Source organism: Phyllopteryx taeniolatus, chromosome 7 (genome assembly GCF_024500385.1).
Source record: "Phyllopteryx taeniolatus isolate TA_2022b chromosome 7, UOR_Ptae_1.2, whole genome shotgun sequence".
Classification (NCBI taxonomy): Eukaryota; Metazoa; Chordata; class Actinopteri; order Syngnathiformes; family Syngnathidae; genus Phyllopteryx; species Phyllopteryx taeniolatus.
Window position 1 is genome coordinate 24,291,917 of NC_084508.1, and position 16,436 is coordinate 24,308,352.

The window sequence follows — 16,436 nt, forward strand, 5'->3', positions numbered from 1 at the left end:
CAATTAACCTACCATGCATGTTTTTGGGATGTGGGAGGAAACCGGAGTGCCCGAAGAAAACCCACGCAAGCACGGGGAGAACATGCAAACTCCACACAGGCGGGGCCGGGGATTGAACCCCTGTCTTCAGAACTGTGAGGCTGACGCTCTAACCAGTCGTCGACCGTGCCGCCAGAGCTAAACATAAAAGCTGATATCGAACTCTAGCCATGTTTTTCTTGATAATAACCCCAAATTATATTTAATAATACAATTAAGCTATTGTATTCTTCAGGTAAAATGCATTTCGTGGTATTATAATGAACAAGAAATTGAATAATACATATCTGAAGAAAGAGGTACCATTCCCCCCCCCCCCCCCCCCCATGACTGCATATATCATAAATATACTGTATATAGATGCACAATTTTATATACATAGAAAAACAGATATTTGTCATATAATATACAGTATACGATAATGCAGGCATTGATCTATTAAAAAAAAAAAGAGGCTAATGTTCAGAATGGGATGAAGTTTATCGTAATGTTTTCAATTAATAAAAAGTATTTGAAGTTGTTTTGTTAGGTTTTTATTCCACTGCGTTTACTGATGCTTTAGATTTTTACCACGGTATTGTTTGAGTACCAGTATCGTGGTACTTTATGCAGGTATAGCATCGAAGTTAGAATTATGGTATCGTGACACCACTAGGTTGAACACAAGTAAAATGGTAGAAAAAAAAAAAACTACCAACTCTGTGTATCCCATGTTATTCTGGCAGAACACAAAAATCCTTAAATAGGTATGAATTTGACAGTTTTATTGTTCTTGTAGAACTGTACCAAATCTTGCAGCAATTTTCTACTGATATGTTTTTATTTTCTGTGAAAAGGCTGAATTTCTTATATAACAGTAACTTTTATATTGATCTTGTTAAATCAGTAATACTCAAGCTTTTCTATGCCCCACACCCTTAGAAAACTGTCTAGCATTAAAATAAATAAATAAATAATATAAGAGTGTATCTCATTTGTGGACCAACAAAAATATTTGAAAAGTAATCATTATCACAATAATAATTGTGCCACGGATGTAGCCGAAGTCATGCTATGCCCACACGGGGGGGAATTTAAAAAAATAAATAAATAAAAAAATGCACAAAACCATAGACTTACAGGAATGAGGTAAGTTTTAAAGACCAAACATGAAATATGACAAGAATAAATGTATAATTCTAAGTGCTTTGAATAAATATTTAATAGTATCTGATTAATATAACAGTTTTTTTACTTGACTGTCAAAATACTGTATAACATTTATTCTTGAAAATCTATTGTTGCAACATGCCTCTTGGAAGATTACAACCTTTTGTTACATTTTGACGGTTTTCTCCCCCACTGTGGTCTTATTCCTTCTTCCAAGTATAACCAGTAACAACAAATATAGATTTGAACTTAACCACATTCTCTTTCTTTGTCCATCTTAGGTTTGAGGAAATGCAGCGATAGCATGAAGATTTCAGCAAATATTAGTTGAAAAATATTAGTCATATTTATACAGAGGAAAAATTTCCCCTGTACATCCTAGGGACAATGTTGGCGCATGTTTCTGTGTCACATGCATACACACAAACAATTGCTGGTGGTCCAACCTGCTTTGCTATAGAGCAGACAGCACCGCTCCCATCACCATCACTTGTCCAGACCTGCACCAGAAAAGACAGGAAGGGCCCACCCCAGCGGCCCCGTAGTCTGGTCAGTAACCCACAGGCCAGAGAGAGACACGACAGGACAGAGGAACTAGACACTGATGGACAACTGACCATCAGGCTCCGAGTTGTGGGCAGAAGAACGCTGCTGCTCGTCCAAGAGGCTTTCAGAGCTCAGTGAGGCTTCAGAGTCCAGGTTCTCCTGGTCTGAACCAGGCTGCTCCATCTCTGGTAACCTGCAGGCCAGATCCTCTCTGGGGAAGAGTTGATATGTTAGAGAAACCAGAGACTAGCTAAGATCAGGAAAAGATTGGGGTTCAATATCACTATGAAGTGCATTTAGTCGCCTCATCCGAATCACTCAGTCATCATGGAAATGTAGCAGAATAATGAAACTCTGGTCTATTTTTTCCAAATAATCGGTTAAAAATAACTTCATTTTATCCTTTTATTTGCACAAACAAATTGATTATGATTCAGTTACTGGTTTGGTCTGTAATATGTCAGAAAATAGGCAAAAATGTTGATGATTGCTTACCAAAGTCAAAGCAGATGTTTGCAAATGTCTTATTTTGGTTAAACACAAAGATAATCAGTCTGCTTTCATAGAGGACTACAGAAATTAAATAATATTTATTATTGAGTTGTAGTTGTAGGTTGAAGTTCTGAGGATTTGGACAATTTTAAGTTAAAGAAGTCCCCTAAATGATAAACTGATTACACAGGATATTCTAGCTGACTTTAGGACAATTTTGATTTGAATCCAAATATCACACTGGTTTTGATCAATCGGTTCAACTTGTTGAACTATGGCCATTTTTTTCCCCAGCCATCCATTTTCTACCACTAATCCGAGGTCAGGTCGCGGGGGCAGTAGCTTTAGCAGGGACTCCCAGACTTCCCTCTCCCAACCCACTTCCTCCAGTTCTTCCGGGGGGATCCCGAGACGTTCCCAGGCCAGCCGAGAGACAGTCTCTCCAGCGTGTCCTGGGTCGGCCCCGGGGTCTCCTTCCGGTGGGACGTGCCCGGAACACCTTACCGAGGAGGCGCCCGGGAGACATCCGAATCAGATGCCCCAGCCACCTCATCTGGCCCCTCTCGATGTGGAGGAGCAGCAGCTCTACTCTGAGATCCTCCCGGATGACCGAGCTTCTCATCCTATAAGAGCCCGGACACCCTGCGGAGGAAACTCATTTCGTCCGCTTGTATCCGGGATCTCGTTCTTTCGGTCACGACCCACAGCTCGTGACCATAAGTGAGGGTAGGAACTTAGATTGACTTCGCTTTTCGGCTTAGCTCCTCCTTTACCACAACGGACCGATACAAAGTCCGCATCACTGCAGACGCTGCACCGATCCGCCTGTCGATCTCCCGTCCCATTCTTCCCTCACTCGTGAACAAGACCCCAAGATACTTGAACTCCTCCACTTAGGGCAACATTTTTTGTTTACATGTACTGGTATTTTCGCTTTAAGGGGTTCTCAACCTGGGGGTGCCCCCCCACTGGGGGGTGTGAGTCCTTCCTTGTAAGAAATGAAATACTCTATAAACAGTTTGAAGGTTATTTACTTTCATCAATTTCTACTATTCAATTTACATTAGTTGTTGCACTTCTTCATGTTTTTTTTGTCCACATCAAGTTATTTGATAAAAGCGAGTCAATTTGATTATCCATCCAGATCCATCAATTCTCTGAACTGCTTATCCCCATTCGGGTCGCAGGTGTGCTGGAGCCTATCCCAGCTGACTGGGTGAGAGGCTGGTACACCAACTGGTTGTGAATAGCAGGACACATATAGACAAACTACCATTCACACCTACAGACAATTTAGAGTCTTCAATTAACCTACCATCCATTTTTGGAACATGGGGGGGAAGAAACGGGTGTCTCCAAAGAAAAAACATGGAGGCACGGGGAGAACATGCAAACTCCGCACAGGAAGGCTGCAGCCGGGATTAAAACACAAGCCTCTGAATTGTGAGGTCGATGTGCGAACCACTCATCCATTGTTCCGCCCCATTTTTATCATGTATATTCTATTTTCATGATCATATTAAACATTTTGCATGTGTCCCTGAAATTGCTGTCCACTGTCTTTATAGGGTAACTGCCCTTCTTTAAGAAACCCTATGGTGTTTTCAGTGACATTAAAAGTATTTTTTTTCCAAGAGGCTGAAACAGCGAGTGCTTACAGAGTAAATATTTAAACGTGTTTTGTAATTGCAAAAATGTGAGCAGTTGGATGTTGTCAAGCTTAACATGTCCACTCTGACATAGTGACATAGCCAACAATGTCTATCCTTTTATTTCCTCTTATCCTTTTTTGTTGTTGAAATGGGGAAGGAAGTCTAGAAGGCACCTTATGGTGATATTGACACTGATAATGCTCAGGCAAGTATACTTACTTCTCCTGTTTGATGGACTTGATACGTTCCACCAGGTTCTTCTCAGCCTCCGAATCTGAGTCCAGAGGCTCATTCTCAGGGACAGTTTTGAGGTCTGAACTAACCTTTTCATGCACCTGTCAAAGCAACACTGCACAATTATGACACAATCACTAAATCAATGGCCACATGTCGATTAACTACAGTGGAACCTCTAAATTCAAACTTCAGCTCAGTTAGCACCTATGGCAAGGGTGTGAAAATTTTGGCCTGCAAACTATAATCTCGCCCACCTGGCCTGCAAACTATAATTAATGCCGCCCACCGAGCATTCAGATGATCAAAAGTCATGTAATATTTGTTGAATTAATTAAACCGTTTCTTTCCATAAAATTGGTAAATTAAAATTTATTTTAAATTGTTTCAACTTGTCTGATTAAATAATTGGTTAATTGACTTATTGTAAATAATAAAACAAAATAAATAGTAAAGCAATATATTTACCATTTTTCATTGAATAATTTGATTAATTCTAATAAAATGTATTGTAAATATAAAATACTAATAGTAATAATAATGTAAAAATAAACTACCATCAAAATAAACTTTTACATATACAAATAACCTGGCACCTCAGTTTTCAAAATCAAATGTGGCCCTTGAGTGCAAATGTTTGCCCACAGGAATGTCCCTTTAGGTTAAGTCCTGTCTGAAAAGCACAGGTAATGAACGCCGGCTCTACTGTCATTTCCCAAAAAATAAAAAAAATAAAAAAATAAAAACAATTAAAAAAATGTATACTGCTGTGTGCTTTGGGTTGTCTTAATGTGAAGAGACTTGCCTTGTAAGGAAAAGTTTGTCACTGCATCTATCTGTCATGTACGGAGCCCCCCTGGTGCCAAGGTATGAGAAAAATAAAATTCATTGATAATCTGTTCCCTCAGTTTTGTAAACTGTACCCTCAGTTTAGTAAACTGTACCCTCAGTTTAGTAATCCGTACCCTCAATTTAGTACTGTGTTTAGGAAACACGCAGGCTAATTGTAGCCAGTCCTGCTAGTACTGCTATATAATGATCAACCTCCTCGAACTACAGCAATATTGCCTTTCAATTGAAAAAATGGGATGTAGGATATATCACGACATGACAATTTATACACAGAATTCACACGAGTAAGAATATAACATACAAATAGAATTTACTTCACTTGACAGATATACGTGGGTATACGGAGCCCCAGACATTTGCTAAACTGAGAGAACTTATTACTAAACTGAGGGTACAGTTTACTAAACTGAGGGTACAGTTTACTAAACTGAGGGTACAGATTACTAAACTGAGGGTACAGTTTACTAAACTGAGGGAACAGATTATCAATGAATTTTATTTTTCTCATACCTTGGCACCAGGGGGGCTCCGTAGTCATGCATCACCCTGAGCACACAATTTATTGTATTCATTTTCACAATAAAAGTGGTTAACTTGTATGAGAGATGATAGGTGGCACAGAGGAGTCACGGGTAGCAAGCCTGCCTCTGACATTCAGATCTTGGGACCGGCCTTCCTGTCAGAAGTTTGTACGTTATCCCCTTGTTTGCATTTGTTTTTACCGGGTACTTCAGTTTCCTCACACGTTCCAAAATACATGTGCACTTCGATTGGCTTATTACAAGTCTCAAGTGTACCCTCACTCTTGCCCAAAATCCGCTGGGCTAGGCTCTAGTAACACACTAACCTGATGAGGACAAGGACCATAAAAATGGATGGTTTACAGAATGCAGATAATGCTATAAAGTATGACACTGAAGTCAGATGCCTTCAGCAGTCCATCTAATTTCATCTAAGGGTGAATACAAAAGTTGTTTTAAGTTTCACTGTACTATCATTAACTTCAACTTACACTTGTACGACAATCAATAAATGCTTTGTGATGGCGACAGTTTTTACAGATTTCTTTGAGAAAATCTGTTTCAAAATAGACAAACTGGAGGTCATCCTGTTCAAAATTAAAGATTCCACTGTGTTTGAATATGCATCAACATGCATAATGTCAACCATATGGGACTGTGGTCTAGTTCTGAAACAGAGATGAGATGGTGTTAGTAAAGAAACAAACAGGTTGCTTGAGAGATTCATGCATCTTCACATCAGTCTTACAGAGCATCTGTGAACAATAACTTATAACCAACCAAAGCAGCCTGAACAAATTCAACGTTTGGAAAAAGAATGAGGTGAGGGTTTTATGAAGGGAAGATGTATGCAGCCAACCACTTAATACCACTTCCAGAGCTTTGAGGAGTAGGATAACATGCATGATGGCTACCTATTTTCACAAGACACACTATTGTAATTTCATGTCCTTTTAATGAGAATGAACACCAACCCAGTAGCATCTTGTCCTCATGGAATAAGTAATGGTCCTATAGTACAACCAAACTACCAGAAAGATGCAAACTACAACGAGTTAGTATGGACGAGGAAGAGGAAGATTATGAGGTGGGGTGAGGTTAAACAAGAGGGCATTGCATCACCCACATCTACCATGACGTGCACAAGTCAGCTCCTTATGCATGGCCCACAAAATAGTGTACTACAAAGCTACATCTGCTAAATCTACTTGACCAGGAGAACTGGATGATACATACCACCACTCCTTTGTAAGGAGCTGAGAACCTGAGAGGTAAATGGCAGTAGTGCTAAAGAAAGACAGGGAACATGGACCTTATTAAGCATACACCCTTGGAACAACAGCATCTGGTGTTCTTTGAGAGTCAATAACGCAGGAGAGAGTGACTAATTTGTCTGGGAAAAACTCATTTTCAGAACAATGAATGAAAGAAACGCAGGTGACAATGAGATTAGGTTTTGTTTTTACCGTATTCTTTCTCTTGAGTTTGAGCTGGTTGACAGCCAGAGCCTCTGCGTACTCCAGCTGCTCGATCTCCTCCATCTTTTCATTATAGCGCCTGATCTGCTCACTGATCAGCATCTCCACACATCTTTGAGAGTGAGCGAGAGGATTGTGCATGTTCACAGGTGTTCGCTGCATGAACAGTACAGGTGCGGCACCCAATGTGTACAGCGAACCCATGCGATATTGCGGTTCATTGTTTGCTTCCCCTACTATAACGTTGATTTTTAAATGATTGTTTTTTAATTGTTTTTTTACAGTAAACAGGTACAGTAAGTCTGAATTTAAGAGTTGCACGCTTTCTGTCTAGTACCCCGTTGTACTGCAACATGCCAGGCAACACTGGGTTCTACTGAATGTAGGTGCGGCATAATTAACCGCAAGAAGAGGCACAGAAAGTCGCTTAACGAATGTCTATTAATATTCATCATCCCCACATAGCAGAGAATATATGCCTATGAGTACTGTATAATGTATACTCTTTTTTTGTATGTTTTGCTGCTGTTTGTGTTAAAGTAACAGTTATTTGAAGGTTTGTTATCATTGTAACATTTATGCTAATTTATGGTAGCCCATCTAAGGCATTTCGCATTATACGTTAGCATTACACTAGCTGACTTTTGTTAGACGAAATTATGTCTGGGTGAACATTTTGCTGTGTGTGTCAGTTTTAAAGTAAACTTCAACAAGTAGTCACAAACAGCTTGAAGCATGCTTTGCCTCTAATTTGAAAAACTGTGCTGGTGAGTCTTCTTTTAGTTTGTTATAAGTGATGTTATATGACATTCTCCCATATCTTGTGAGAAGTGAGAACGTGATGAAGAATACATTAAAAAGTGTGTTTTAATGTGTTAGAGTATGTTTTAAAGCATGTGGGCAGAGCCAAACTATATACATATATTTTTATATGGGCGCTTTATATTGCAGATTTTCACCCAGTGTGGGTGGGTCTCTGACACATCTGTGGTAACTTTACCCATGTCATAGGACCACACTAGTGATTGCTGTCCAATTCTTACCACCACAGAGGCAAGCTCAACAGATTCCTATTCAGAAATCCTCACTGACTGACAACTACGAACACCGGCGTGATGGACTAATATACCAACAATCAGTCTCATGAAAAGGTCTCGCGGAAGGAACTATATTACATCCCCAATAAATAGGGACATAGCCATATTCAATATTAATCCCCATAGTACTAACTTATTAATATAAGGATCACAATATATATACACATTACAACAGCATCCCTGCGATAAACGGGGATACACTGTATTGTGTTCTTACGTGGTGGTTTTGGCAACATCTTTCATGCTAAGAAGTGGGTCAGCGCCATCTGGGCAGCGCAAGATGCACGGAGCGAACACAATGGCCAAGGAGTTAGGAGACATACGGTTGTGAGCCTCCTCTTTACACACCCTGCAAGGACATGTAGAAAAATTACATACAAATTACCTTCAAAATTTCACTTTAAAACAATGACGAAAATAGATGTAAATTTGGACCTGACGAGGTGAAAGACAAGCCTCTCCAGTATGTTGAAGTTTGCCATTGGAAGCTCCTCCAGCACTTTGTAGATGGCATAGAGCTGCTCTTGCTTATCTGGCAGCTCTGAATACACAAATAAGGCAATAAAAAATTATTCTGCAATGAACATGTTGAAAGAATGACATTTCAGCTTTTTTTTGTGAGGTGATTTAAATGACAGATCATTTTCAGTATGCGTATCTTGTCACATTTTGAGTGCAGGCTCCGAAATGAAAGTTGGAAGACACAATATGTGTACTACTCAAACCTGTAAGTTACAGTATAACAAATTCTTTCTTATTTAGCCATGACAAAGCACCCTCACATTTTTGCTTCTCTTACAGTGAAACAAACACATTAGATCAGGGTTGGCAGGCCAAATATTGTAAGCGAGAGCATTTATTATGGCCTGCCTTGCAATTCTAAAAACAAATAAAACCTCAGAGGAAGTGTTTTATAAGGCCCACACATTTACCCACAAATAAACAACTGTTCGATCATAACATAATATTTTTTTATAAATTTAGTATGGCCCTTGAGGACTGATATGGTATGGAAAGGGTGGCACTACGGTAATTATGGTAAAAAATACTGCCCCCTGGTTATAATCCTCCTCACCAACTGCATGCAGGAACTGATTATAATGGGTGAAGGTCATAAGTGGGTCAGGCAGCTCCCTCAGCCACTGTTTCACCAGCCCTGTAACTGTGTGGATGGGGTAGTCTTCAAGGCACACAAGGTGGGGGTCTAAACAAAAAAAAACAACAGAGGTGTGTCAATGTACTGATTGCTATAGAGCATTTGCATGTAAAAAAATAAATAAATACATTGACAAAATGAGCCACAGTTCAACACTCTGAGGGTTGAGGAGTACACTTTACCAGTTTCCAGGCGCTGGTGTAGCTCTTTCATGCGGTTGGCTGAGCCAGACTTGCGGTAGATACCCTCGGTGTAGAGGCCCTGCATCTCCACATGCTCCAGCATCATCTCCAGGACCATGGGCACTGGGTTCTTCTCACTCACCAGGTGACCCACACGCACACCGAAGTGTTGACCACCAGACTCCTCGTCACTCTGTTGGATTCACATTTGGTCAAACAGCTCCACTTCAGACCACGCTCTTTGATAAAAAGGACATCCCAAATCAAAGCTTTAAAACATACCTTTTTGGCACAGAAAGTGGAGCAGTCTGTGACTATTTTGCTCAGGCATTTTTTGTGGCACACCATCTTACAATCTGTAAGGGAAGATTGTCAAATTGTACATTTATTTTGTGTATGTTACGCTGCAGGATTTACTGCAATTATTGTAATTTAAGACTCACAGCTACACATGTAGGCCTTCTCCATCCCCCAGATGTAAGAGGTACACTGGTCACATGACTGCATGATGTTGACCTGATAGTTGACGAACACGTGATCCAAGGGGCTCTCCATCTAACAAGACAGATGGAAACTATTACGGCTTCTTTATACTCGCTCGGGCGGTGACCGCACTGACGTCACAGCGGTTATCCTGCCCGCAGTTTGCCTTTATACTCGAGCGCAACCCACGCGCGCTATTTTGAAAATGTGGTGCAGTTCTCCTCCATGGCGGGAGTGTCGCTACAGCTGGTATTGGCTAGGACACCACAGGGTGGAGTTACCTCTTCATTTTATGGCCAATTCCGGTAGCCATTTTTACTCCGGAACAAGGAACAAAGCAACAACAATGCCGCTCGTGGAATGGTGCCTGCTAGAACAAATGGACCAAGATGACCAGATGATGCGATTAATTATATTGGAAAATCGATCAAGAAGGCACCGGCTAAAGTGTTTTGTATTTTAAAGATGGCGGTATTGAGGAACCAAAGGGAAAACTGAGTATGTCATCACAGAATGTGACTAAAAATGGACCAATCATGAGAGATGATCTCCGCGGAATTCTGCACACGGCGACAATTTGTGCCGTGTGCGCGTCAAGTGCAGCTAGAGGCCACACGGCCCAATGCGTGAGTCACGTGATGCAATGCGGGCGCTGTCGCCCGCGGGAGTATAAAGACACCTTTAGAAAAAATGTAATATAACAAACTGATAAGCAATTTCAACTTTGTATACTTACACTTTTATCCTTTTTCCGTCGCTTCTTCCTGGCTTTGGCAGGCTGAAATACAATCAGAGTGTAGCAGCATGTGTCTATTATTCTTTGTGTATAAAACAAGTCAACGCCACAAAGTGAGTCAAAGCAGGTTTGTGTTTTATCACCTTGGCAGGCTCGGCTTCCTCTTTCTTCATCTCCCCTCTAATGAAGCCATCTAGCACAGATTGAAACAGGTTGACCACAAGTTGGACTTCTTCTTTTTGTTTGTCACCGGCCAGGTGGATCACTTTGTTTTGGTAGCCTGACATCAGACCTTTGTAGCCAATTGTTGGTTTCTAGTAAAGTTTGAACCAACAGGAGAGTCATTGAGAAAGATGAAAGGTGGCAAGGAAAAACTACCTGTCACATGGGAAAAAGACTTACAGGGAGAGAATACATAGCTTTTATAGTCTCTCTAAACTCCATGGTGGCTGTTACAAAGATGGCCTCTGTGGCTGACAGTGACTTTCCCCTGGAGCGGAAATCGTTGACCTAAAGAGGAGCCACAAACAAAACACTTTTTTTTAGTTAAAATGAATTCTTACATGAAGTAAATAACCCATTGCATTCTTACGTACCTGGTTCCCCAGAAACTCATCAAGGTGACGCAACTCATTGGCGTTCGTGATCTCCCGATCCAGTGACGCATTCCACTGCTCAGAGACACGTGTGGCACGACTAATTTTTATGGTAGGGTTACGGCCCAAACTTTTATTGGCACGCTCTCCTTGGAACTGGGATAAATGTCTCAATGGGTGTCCAGATGCTGGGGCTAAATGATGGGAAGAATTATTTTACATTTGTCATTATAAAAAGCAATCGATTGTGTGATGAAAAGACTCATTTTAAATTGTCAGGCTCAAACTGGACCAAGAACACTTGGAGGAAACCCAATGTGTTTTCATTAGGCTCGCTGATAAAATGATCAATGTTTTCTCATAAAGCAGCAGGAAGATTAGTTAAGACCCCACGAATAATAACGATAATACATCTGTTTTCTTTATTACTTCATGAAGTGTGACTGTTATGAAAGACAGCAGTCACGCAGAGAGAAGACTCAAAACAGATTGGCATTATAGTTGAAGGCCCCTGAAGTCGTACAATTTGTCAAACATTTTTCGAGAAATTTACGTTTTTTTTTGGGATGATATTAGCACAGGGTAATTGTGCTGTATGAGGACGACCACAGAACCGGAAATTGAACCTATTGTGACCTAGAAAACATCCTGGGTACTTGGTACAATATGCCACTTATCAAAGTTAAAGACCCTGTAAAGTGAATTTAGAGATTTGTTTCAATTAGGGTTTACACGATCAGGATTTTTGGGGCCGATCACCGATGAGCGAGTTTAATAAACCGATAACCGATCACAAGATGGAGGAATGTGTCTATTTAAATGACCTATTCATTTACTGTATATACTTGTGTACTTAATTGCTCAAAAAATTATATTTACAATAAATAACGTATCTTTGTTGCTCTATTTATGCCAGTGAGGCATAGTGACAGACAGAACAAATTAATGGTCTTCTATTAGATGGCAGGAAGTAAATACAGTAATTATGGCTGTTTGATATTTCAGTTTTTCTTTAATAAATCTGCAAAAATTTCAACAATTGTTTTTCTTCTGTCAATATGGGGTGCTGTGTGTACATTAATGAGGAAAAAATGAACTTAAATTATTTTAATAAATGGCTGCAATATAACAAAGAGTGAACGATTTAAGGGGTTCTGAATACTTTCCGTACCCACTGTATATTGCGACGTGAAATAATACAGGATCAGTGTTGGGAAAGTTAATTTTCTATGAGAACTAGTTCAAAGTTCAGTTCACCATTCCAAAAATGAACTAGTTCAGTTTATAGTTCCAAATTTTGAACTACGTTTACCGGTCCAAAAATGAACTAGTTCATAGTTCTTTTTTCAATATTGTATGTTGCTGACGGTCTATTACCCCCAAAATACTGGCATTTCATTTCCCCATTGTTGCCACCCAATCAGTCCATACTAGTAGCCAGCTGCAGCTTTCACTCTACAATCACAAAAACATGTTGCTTGAATGTTTTTTTTTGTTTTTAAAATGAGGAATTAAAACAAAAACAGGACTGTAGTCAATGTGCAAACAAAAACAAGCAACACAGTATGACAGCAACGATGGTGAAAGGACATTGTTAATATAGTCAGTCAGAGCTGCTGGGAATGCAAAGTTATCAAACTATTTTATCTTATCTACTCTTATATTACAAAACTAAATAAATTCCATATTATCACTGTGTGATCATACAGTGTTTTAACTAAAGCATTCTGATACAAATAATAATAGGTGTACATTGTTTTCCGTGTCCTCTTTTATAGTTTTCATACACGGAGATAAGTATACAACACTCACGGCTGCTACGTGTTGATGGTGTTAATTTACTGTAACTTGAGTGCTAATCTTATTAGCATGTCCAAACAGGTCTCTCTGGTGGTCACGTTTAATATAACAGTTGATTCACTGTAACGCCCACAGCGTTTTAAAGCAGAGACCGGCTTCATTTTTCATCATACGTGGCAATTACTTTTTATTTAAATTTTTTATTTATTTTATTTTTTTTTTATAAATCATACAAATTTGGCAGGACTGTTAAAAATATTCTTTGTTGTGTGTCGAATTTACATTTATTTTCACTTTACAGGGACATTTATGGTGAGGGAAAACAGTGGTTCAATTATTTTTGCAATGACTTGAGAATTTTAAAACAAATTAAAACATGTACACTTAGTAAAAGGTTTAATGACGGCAACAGGATTAATTACTTTTCCATTATTTACTACGTATGTCGCTCCATTCTCTCGTTGCACAGCTGAGCTTGGTGGCGGCAACAATAAAGGCACGAAGCACTGATTTGGTGCTTTAATGGCTTTATTAGCTCCTCTGTACATTCAACGTCAACAGGTCCTCCGCTAATCGCTCTTCCCAGGACGGCGTCACTACACTTGCCACTGTACACACTCGTACCTCCGCGCACTCCTTCCTCCTTCGCAGTCCCGCCGGACGACGCCTGCGCAGTCCCGTCTCACTCACACATCGACGCACACACTGAGCTTGCTGTCACAATCACGTGGGAGAATACCCGTAACAAAAGTATTTTGACGTAAATTTCGACTTTAACGGTGAAATCCGACTTACGCGGAAATTCGTGTTACGTCGCCAGCGTAGGAACGGAACTCGTTCGTAAATCGAGAACTTCCTGCACTGAGGACAATTTTCAAACAATATTTGGCAGTATTTGACACTATCAATGGTAAAACTAATGAGCAAACAAGTATATCACGCATGAAAAAATTACAGATTAAAAAAACAATTCATAAACATCTGTTCTTCATCTGTCAGGTTAATCGTAAACAGCCTTGTCATGTCTCTCACCACCATGTATCAAATTATAAAGAAATTGGATGAAAAGAATGAAGACTTGCATGTCATTTACCTTCCCCTCCTGTTGGCTTTTCATTGAGAACCTGGGCAAGTGTCAACTCTCCATTGTCGGGAGTGTGAGCCTCCTTGTGTGGTCGCTTTTTCAATATTTTGCTGAAGAAACCACCTGACCTAAAGGATTGATATTCAAATTCCATGTTAAGTGGTCAGTTAATTTTGTGAAACTGACAAGGTTTTCCGAATTATCTCTGGTGTAAGAACAATTGCAACTTAAAAACCAACCAACCCCCCCAAAAACCACTGATTGAGCTATTACAATGTCAGAGGAAGCAAAGTATTGTTCCAGCTGTGTCAACACAGTAACAGCACAAGAAAAACAAAAAGGGCCGCTGAAGACCCTCCAATAAGACTGCCGATAAGCATTCTAGTATTAGCTTTAAGACAATAGATGTTTTTGTTAGTGAAACATGTTTGTGTGTTTATTAAGGATTTCTTTCACACGCAGAAACATTTGTGTCTAGCAGATGTTGTGCAACAGACATTAAAAACAACTTGACCAATCAAAATCGATTTGTATTGTTTGTGACTCTTATTTTATACATCGCCACGTGTTTAATACAGTTACTTGTCTGGCGTGGATGGAGTAGAGAGGGTTGAGTCCTCCTGGTTTCTCCTCCTAAAGGAGCTTCCTTTGAAGCTCTCTGGAGACAAAATCATCTGCGGAATAGAAAAAAAGAATTTAATTTCATATTGAACGTGTTCAGCTATAGAGAGGATACTTGTGATTTTATAGTACAATTGCCAAAAGAAATTTAAATACCTCTCGGGTTAAGAGAGCGCCGGCGCCCTCAGAACATGGAGACAAACTGTCAAGTGAGGAGGAAGCTGTTTGACTTCTGCAAATAAAAAAAGAATGACTAGGTATGGAAATATTTTATGTATTTGGTATAGCAGATCTTTTAGTGCAATAGGGATCTAAACATGAGACTATAACCATAACAGGAAACATACAGCGGCTGCTTGGACCTTTTCTCATCTCTGTTGTGAGGTGGAGGAGAGTTTTCACCATCAGTCTTTTTTCCCTTCCATTTCTCCGACTTCTCTTTGACTGGTCCATGCCAGCGCTCCAGGCTCAAAGCTCCACCATCGGGCACCGTTTTCCAATGCATAGAGTCATCAAGTTGCAGTGATAATGAAGTGGGACGAACAGCACTGGATTGCGAAGAATTTTTGGCTTCCTTCTTCCCTCCTTTTTCTTCCTTCTTCCAGGCTACAAAGGTATACTGATCAAGCTCCTTGCTGTCAGCCTGCTCTCTTTGCTTTGATGCCTCAGGTGTTTTGCTCTTTGGAGGGGATGTGTGTTCCACAGTGGTCGCTGAGGATGACGTGGAGGCAGCTCGCAAAGTCTCTCTCTGGTTGTGCTCCAACCCCCTCCGCCTTCTCTGCTCTCTCTTCTCCTGACTTTTAGAGCCCTGGGCCTTGGCTACAGGACGGACTAGTTTATGTTCAGAATGGGAGGTTGTAGAGGTAGTGCTGGAAGCCTTGTCCGAAACAGAAGAAGCGGGTGCTAAAACATTGGAGGGGATTCCACTAAAAGATAAATTATGTTTTGAAACCTTTTCATCTCGCTGAGGACCAGCCTCAGCCAGAGTACCATTGGTCCCCAAACCAGACCTGAGAGGTAGTTGTTCACACTCTCTTTTTTGTGCTTTGGGTAGCCATTCATCCTCCTCCTCATCTTCATCCTTAACCTGCTCCTCGTCTGTGTGGGAGCTTGATGTAACCTCCCCATCATCCTCACCTTGCTCCTCATCTGGCTCCTGGTCAGGCAGGCTGTCATCCAGCATCTCCTCTGTAACCAGTTCTATATCTGGATCCTCTCTTGTTTGAGGCTCCTTTGCTTGTTTCCCCCGTCCCTGTTCTCTTTGTTTCAGCTCAGCTGCTTCCAATGCAGCCTTAGCTTCCAACACTTTCCCTATTGCCTCCTCCTCTTCTCTCCTCGTTTCCTCCTCTTCAGCTTTTCTTCTTTTTTCTTCTGCCTCCATTCTTACCCTAATTTCCTCCTCTTCCTTGCGCCTCCTTTCCTTCTCTTCCTCCTGCTGCCTCCTTTCCTCTTCTGCCTTCATTTCTTCTTCCTTTCTGCGTCGATCCTCACGCATGGAGTGGCATCTGGAATAAATCAATTACAAAATATTTATTTATTTTTTTCTATCGTGCCTCTGTAAAATTAGCCTGGAAATAGTTAGTAATAGTATAGTGTGTCTCTATATTTTGTCCAAGGGTTATCGTGTGAGCCGGCTGCATAGTTGTTTGTATTTGGGGTATGGTGTTTTGCATTGGGGGCACCTAAGCAATTCTTGGGAAGTGAACTAGGGTCTCTCC

The 16,436-nt window shown here is 40.4% G+C and overlaps 1 protein-coding gene across 9 annotated transcripts in view; it reads right to left on the bottom strand.

Moving 5' to 3' along the window:
• si:zfos-588f8.1 overlaps positions 1–16,436 on the bottom strand; it is a 91,552-nt gene that overhangs the window by 1,667 nt on the left and 73,449 nt on the right. For 5 of the 9 annotated variants that reach the window (XM_061778034.1, XM_061778033.1, XM_061778040.1 and 2 more), the window contains 18 exons: positions 15,066–16,223; positions 14,875–14,950; positions 14,680–14,771; positions 14,107–14,225; positions 11,214–11,407; positions 11,020–11,127; positions 10,761–10,931; positions 10,618–10,659; positions 9,842–9,953; positions 9,681–9,754; positions 9,399–9,591; positions 9,136–9,264; positions 8,496–8,601; positions 8,278–8,409; positions 6,952–7,075; positions 6,722–6,772; positions 4,098–4,213; positions 1,806–1,945 (listed from right to left, as the gene is read on the bottom strand). In XM_061778034.1, the coding sequence (XP_061634018.1) occupies positions 1,806–1,945; positions 4,098–4,213; positions 6,722–6,772; positions 6,952–7,075; positions 8,278–8,409; positions 8,496–8,601; positions 9,136–9,264; positions 9,399–9,591; positions 9,681–9,754; positions 9,842–9,953; positions 10,618–10,659; positions 10,761–10,931; positions 11,020–11,127; positions 11,214–11,407; positions 14,107–14,225; positions 14,680–14,771; positions 14,875–14,950; positions 15,066–16,223 (3,137 nt within the window). Of the gene's footprint in view, positions 1–1,634; positions 1,689–1,805; positions 1,946–4,097; positions 4,214–6,721; positions 6,773–6,951; positions 7,076–8,277; positions 8,410–8,495; positions 8,602–9,135; positions 9,265–9,398; positions 9,592–9,680; positions 9,755–9,841; positions 9,954–10,617; positions 10,660–10,760; positions 10,932–11,019; positions 11,128–11,213; positions 11,408–14,106; positions 14,226–14,679; positions 14,772–14,874; positions 14,951–15,065; positions 16,224–16,436 lie in introns of all 9 variants that reach the window. The other 4 variants (XM_061778037.1, XM_061778042.1, XM_061778041.1 and 1 more) reach the window with 3 other exon arrangements.